Below are 7191 nucleotides of genomic sequence, written 5' to 3' on the forward strand. Positions count from 1 at the left end.
CACAAGATTTTCAATGTGAGATCTGTAATCCAACCAATTAGCTCTATGATAGTTGAATATAGAACTAATTGGATTAATTATAGCTTCGTTGGAAAGTCTGAGTGTTACAGGAAGATTATCTGAGTCAAAGTCAGCATGTGTAATCGGTTCACTACAAATGTAATTTTGATCTGTTAGAACCAGATCAATTGTAGAAGGATTTTTCACGGAATAGAAACCAGTCGGATTACTGGGATGAAGAACTGTGAAGTATCCAGCTGAGAGTTGATTATGAGGTATTTTACCATTACTGTTACTTTGCCTACAACTCCACTGGACATGCTTAGCATTTAAGTCCCCTATTACGAAAAATTTCGGTCGATATCTTGTGAGTTTTTGCAAATCGCCTTTAAAGAAATTTAATTATTCGCCGGTGCATTGGAATGGAAAATATGCTCCAGCGATGAAATAAATTCCAAGAATGGTTTCAACTTCGATTCCCAAGCTTTCAATAACTTTAGTATTGAAAGAAGGTAATATTCGATGTTTAATTTGCCGTTGGACAAAAATGGCAACTCCACCACCCATTCCAGTAAACCTGTCAAATCGATGAACCACATAATGTGGATTACTTTTCAATTTGACATTTGGTTTAAGAAAAGTTTCTGTCACAATGGCAATATGAATTTTGTGAACTTTGAGGAAATTATAAAATTGATCTTCACTCGATTTCAAAGATCGAGCATTCCAATTTAAAATATTCAAATAATTATTTAACATCACTGTTAAATTTTAAATTCATTATAATATTATTTGCGAATTGCCATCCGATTCGAAATGCTTCAAAAAGTGATGAAGTTGAATTCATTCGGATGATCATTTGAAAAAGTTGATCTTGTAGGTAGATCATTTTATTTTCAGTTATATCGCCTAAATCAACTTCATTTAAGGAAGCGAATGGCATTGAAGGAATATTTGTAGGTAGACTGCCATTAGAAGAATATGATTTGGCCGATCTACCTATTAATAAATTGTTTTCGTTAGAAGATGAACTGCAAGGCGGTCCTGTGTTTTGATTATTTACATTAGAAGAATTAGGTGGTAGATTTCTGCCTTTACCTGTTATACTGGCATAAGTGACATTAGAAGAAGATGATGACGAGGTCGATCTACCTGTCAATAAATTGTTTTCGTTAGAAGACGAATTGGCAGGCGTACCTATTTTTTGTTTTAAATTAGAAGAAATAGGTGCCTTAGAAGAATTAGGCGTGGCATTTGTAACGTTTTTTTTTTTGATTTTCAGGTATGTTATGTAAATTGAAGGTCGTTGATTTGATTTGTTGTCTAAGCGAAAGAGCGTTTAAATTTTTTTCCCTGACAGAACATTTCAAATAATTGGATTTATGATTTCCATCGCAATTTGAACATGAAAATTTATCAGTGGTTTCATTCATTGGACAAACGTCTTTCGAATGCGATTTACCACAATTCAAACACCGTATATCCATATGACAATTTTTGGTTCCATGTCCGAAGCCTTGGCAACGACGACATTGCGTTAAGTTTGCAATACGATTATGCCGTTTATAATGTTCCCAATGAATGTAATGTGGGAAATAAAACGTACTTTTTCTAATGTTTTCAAATTGTTTACATCACTTCGATTGAAGTGTATTAGGTATAGTTCATGGGAAATTCCAGAGCGTGGTTTAGAAGTACCATTCGCTCTTTTTTTTCATAAGTATTACTTTGCGAAGGGGCAAAACCAAGCAATTCTTTTAGTTCATTTTCAATTTCATCAGTACTTCGATCATTTGATAAGCCTTTCAAGACAGCCTTGAAGGGTCTGTCTGATTTTATATCATACGAATAAAATTTATGAAGTTTCGAATCGAATAAGATGTTCGTAATCTTCCAATCCATCAACCAAGACTTGACATTCTCCCCTTCGTCCGATTTGAAATGAGACTTTTACTTCCGGGAGAAAAGTAGAAAGCTCAGTACGGAATGCTTTGAAGTCGGAAATCATCACCGTCACTGGTGGCACTGATTAATGTTTCTTCCCAGAACGACAAGGGTCCATTTTGGGAATTTTTGAAGAATTTTCTCCTACGTCGCTACAATCGGATTCAGGAAGAATCTCGTAAATATTGTTAGAATCAACGGAAGGGAAATCCGTCCGTTGTCATTTATTTTTACATTCAGATTCTACAAGATCGAGAATGTTTTTAGAAAAATGTTGAATAACGGATTGTGATTTATTCCGCATTGAATTATTTTTAGCCTTAGGCTTGTTGCCTTTCCGGTTGGACGCAGGCATTTTTTAAATGAATGAAATTTTAAATTAAATTAACTAGGCTTAATTAGTCTTCGATTAGACTCCTAGTTTGGAAAAGTCTTGATAAAGACTGATTAGTTCGAAGAATAGTTCTTTGAATAGCTAGCCTTAAAAAAGGCTGATTAATTTCTTAGTCACTCTAATATCACTCTTTGTATCACTTAGTCACTCTAATATTACTCTTTGTATCACTTAGTCACTCTAATATCACTCTTTGTATAGCCTTGAGAAAGGCTGACTAATTGTTATTCTTTAAAAAGACTGCTAGTGATTCAGGTAGCCTTGAAAAAGACTAATGCCTTGAATCAATGAAACTCTAGGTAGCCAGAAAAAATTTCCAGGAGCCAATAGCTATACGCGTGCGGTGCGAAAGACTGTTCAACACCGACTGAACCAACTGGTGTAATGATGTCTTTCTCATGTATAATATTGTGGTATTCTATTCAAACATTTTTTCTTCGATTTTTGAAAGAAACCAAGAGATTATACTAGTTAATACTAGTATAACATACAGAATAAAACAGTGCTTTGATTGCGTAGGTCATCCTTAAGAAAAAGAAGTGGGTTCACTATTATATGCACTTCCGGCACCGGAACCCGAGAACCGGTATAATCAAAGTCGGTTTGTACGGCCACCAACTAACATGCCATAAAAACTCTACTAGTACGCACTCTAAATTACGATTTAAATGTTTGTCGCATCCGAAAATATGCAGTAATTTTTGGTAGGATCATAAGACCTTTCAATTGACCCTAAGATTGGGAATAACGGTTTAGAGTCCAGTTTATAACATTTTTTACGGTTTTTGTTCCGCCAGTTTAAGTGACGGTGTACAATATTGAACACACTTTACCCTATAACTCCGGAACCGGATGAAATTAAGGAATTTCGTATGGGACCGGAAGACCTTTCATTTGAATATAAGTTTGTGGAAATCGGTCAAACCATCGCTGAGAAAAGTGAGTGAGATCTATTTTGGTTTATATGACCACTATTTCCGGTACTTCCGGAACCGGATAACGGGAACCAGGATAGCCGAAATCGGTTTGTTCAGTTGCCTACGGATAATGACTATCGATTTGTGTAGTTTTGAGACCAGTTTAGAAATTTTTTTACGTGTTTTGTTTCGCCGGTTTAAGTGACGGTGTACAATATTAAACACACTTTACCCTATAACTAAGGAACCGGAAGTCGGATCCAAATGAAATTAAGGAATTTCGTATGGGACCGGCAGACCTTTCATTTGAATATAAGTTTCAGAAAATCGGTCAAACCATCGCTGAGAAAAGTGAGTGAGATCCATTTTGGTACATATGACCACTATTTCCGGTATTTCCGGAACCGGATACCGGGAACCAGGATAACCGGAATCGATTTGTTTAGTTGCCTACTGATAATTACTATCGATTTGTGTAGTTTTGAGACCAGTTTAGAAATTTTTTTCCGTGTTTTGTTTCGCCGGTTTAAGTGACAGTGTACAAAATTGAACACACTTTACCCTATAACTCCGGAATCGGAAGTCGGATCCGAATGATATTCTGAAATTCCGTATGGAACCGGAAGACCTGTCAGTTGAATCTAAGTTTGTTAAAATCGTTTCAGCCATCTTAGAGAAAACCTAGTGAGATTATTTGACACATACACACACAGACATTGCTCAGCTCGATGAACTGAGTCGAATGGTATATGACCCTTGGGCCAATTTGCACTAGTTGGTTTTTCAAGTGATTGCATAACCTTTCTATATGAGAAAGGCAAAAAAAGTTAGGTGAAAATAAAATTTTGGGTGGGTGATATTTCGTGGAATGCCCCACATATATATATATATATATATATATATATATATATATATATATATATATATATATATATATATATATATATATATATATATATATATATATATCTATATATATATATATATATATATATATATATATATATATATATATATATATATATATATATATATATATATATATATATATATATATATATATATATTATATATATATATATATATATATATATATACATATATATATGAGGGCTGTTCAAAAGGAAATTTTTAATTGCGCGCGTTTGGAGAGTCCGGTGGTCAAATTTTTTTTTATTGTGTTGGTACATATGTCCCTAATGTATGGTGAAATTCTGTCTTGTAACGGCTGGTGTAGACGTGTTTTATTGAGCTCGGCGATTTTTGTCTTAGTGACGTTGGGTGCTTCCACGTGGACGATTGTGCTTTTGTTTCGACATCATAACCGTACACCCAAGTTTCATCACCAGTTATGACTCTTTCAAGTAAATTTGGATCGTCGTTGATGTCGTTTAACAGCTCCTGAGCGATGGTAATGCGTTTGTTTTTTTGATCAAAATTCAGCAGTTTTGGAACGAATTTTTGCTGCCACTCGTTTCATGCCCAAAACATTTGAAAAAATATGATGGCATGAGCCAACTGATATGCCAACTTCATCAGCAACTTCTCTATTAGTGATTCGGCGATCATCCATAATCATTTTTTCCACTTTTCCCACATTTTCATCGATTATTGACGTGCTGGGTCCACCGGAGCGTTCGTCGTCTTCAACGTCTTCGCGGCCTTCTTGGAAACGCTTATACCACTCGTAAAGACTTGTTTTTTTCATAGCAGACTCACCGTAGGCTCTCTGTAACATTTCGCATACTTGGTTACACTTTATTTCATTTTTCACGCAAAATTTAATACAAATTCTTCAATTCTTCCATTGTTTAAACTAACAAAAATCGCCGAGCTCAAAAAAACACGTCCACACCAGCCGCTGCAAGACAAAATGTAAACAATGAATACAGCTGAAAATTTCACCATACATTAGGGACATATGTACCAACACAATAAAAAAATTTTGATCACCGGACTCTCCAGACGCGCGCAATTAAAAAATTCCGGGAACTTTTTGAACAGACCTCGTATATATATATATATATATATATATATATATATATATATATATATATATATATATATATATATATATATATATATATATATATATATATATATATATATATATATATATATATATATATATATATATATATATATATATATATATATATATATATATATATATATATATATATATATATATATATATATATATATATATATATATATATATATATAGATATATAATATAAATTCTCAAAATTTTATGAATGTGCTCATTTTCAGGTTTTCATATTTCATGTAGAGCCGCATCCTAATGTGACCTGGTATGAACAATGTGTCACATATAATTCGTTCAAAAACGAGAACCACCACATTGTATACAATATCTTAGTTTTGATCTTTATGTACGCACTCCCGCTGATAACCATTATTTGCTCTTATGCTTCCATCTACATGGAAATATTTCGACACAGTCGAATGCCAAACTCGGGTATGTAAGTCTATGTTAGTGTTTCAAAAAGTAAAACTTATACTTTCCAGAAGGATTTCGCCGATCTAGTATAGATATACTCGGACGCGCTAAGCGAAGAACTTTGAAAATGACAATTACAATTGTACTCGCATTTGTCATTTGTTGGACACCATATTACGTAATGTGCATATGGCAAGTATAAAAATAGGAATTTGGAGTACATATGAAAATAACCTTCTTCCAGGTACTGGTTTGACCGTCAGTCAGCATCCAGCGTTGATCAACGAATTCAAAAGGGACTGTTTCTGTTTGCCTGTACGAACAGTTGCATGAATCCAATTGTATATGGAATCTACAACATAAAAATACGAAAGAATCGGAAATCGGTAAATATTTCATTATGGACGATATAAAAATCCAAAACTGTTCTCTTTCCATTTAAGTGCGATTGCTTGGCCCTGAACTCAAACACAATAAAATTTCGAGGTGGTAATTGCAACATCAAATAGGATTTACCACCGTGCATACACACGTACGTGTTATATTTTTCATTTCATCATAGTATACATAAGTGATTTTTGAAACGCACTGTGAATTTATCTATCCTCCTTATTAGATAAATATGTTTCTTATACACTTAAGTGGAGTGCCGTGTCTATTTTAACATTTATATGCAGTGATCAGCATTAACCAGCTAATATCATTATTTGTATGATATCAGATGTTCGGCCTTCGCGGATAAAAAATATGTTTACTAACGATTTAATAAAAAAATACTCAAACAAAACATCGAAAATGGATTTGATTATTTTGTTTTCGCATCACACCTATCCGAGCTAAAGAAGTTGTTGTTCTGGTGACATTGCATAAAAAAAGTTCACGAAAGATCGCTCTGCCATACTCCACCAGACTTCGATCAATTCATCAAAGTTATCAAAAGGAACGCTAATTTATCAATAACATATAATAGAAACAATGTTATTAAAACACCGGAAATCCTGTGTTCGAGACGAAACTAAGAAATTGACTGTAGGCGGATTAGGTTTTCGGATTAATGACGACAACGTTGTGTCCGATCCAAGCTATTTAATTCAACTGGTTGATTTATAATAGACAACGCGTGGCCGACTGTAAAATAAACAATTGGAGACAATATATTGTTTCACTTAGTTTTGTTACCTTTTGTTATGTTAAGCTTAGAGTGGTTGTTTAATAATGTAAGTATTTATTTCAACAGTATCGTTTTAGGGTGATTAAAATAATTGTAATTCAAATAAAATTTCCAACAAAAAATAACTTTTAGCAACACATATTTAACATGCCGGCCACCTTGAAAGATATTTTCAACAAACATAATAGATTCTATCAATAGTTCACAGCATTCGATGGTCGACCAACTCCTGCTTGTCGATTTGTTTACATACCCTAGGTCATGTCTCGGTCGGGGGTTTATGACGGATACGCTTCGATGG

General features: G+C 33.8%; 1 protein-coding gene across 7 annotated transcripts in view; it reads left to right on the plus strand.

Moving 5' to 3' along the window:
• Nucleotides 1–6506, plus strand: part of LOC131432617 (adipokinetic hormone/corazonin-related peptide receptor variant I-like) — a 581002-nt gene extending 574496 nt beyond the window's left edge. For 2 of the 7 annotated variants that reach the window (XM_058598987.1, XM_058598990.1), the window contains 4 exons: nt 5530–5737; nt 5788–5911; nt 5964–6105; nt 6163–6506. In XM_058598987.1, coding sequence (XP_058454970.1) covers nt 5530–5737; nt 5788–5911; nt 5964–6105; nt 6163–6228 — 540 coding nt within the window. In that variant the 3' untranslated portion in view covers nt 6229–6506. Of the gene's footprint in view, nt 1–5529; nt 5738–5787; nt 5916–5963; nt 6106–6162 lie in introns of those variants that run through there. The other 5 variants (XR_009229920.1, XR_009229919.1, XM_058598989.1 and 2 more) reach the window with 5 other exon arrangements.
• Nucleotides 6507–7191: the final 685 nt, after the last annotated feature.

The sequence above is a fragment of the Malaya genurostris genome, chromosome 2 (assembly GCF_030247185.1).
Source record: "Malaya genurostris strain Urasoe2022 chromosome 2, Malgen_1.1, whole genome shotgun sequence".
In the NCBI taxonomy this organism is placed as follows: Eukaryota; Metazoa; Arthropoda; class Insecta; order Diptera; family Culicidae; genus Malaya; species Malaya genurostris.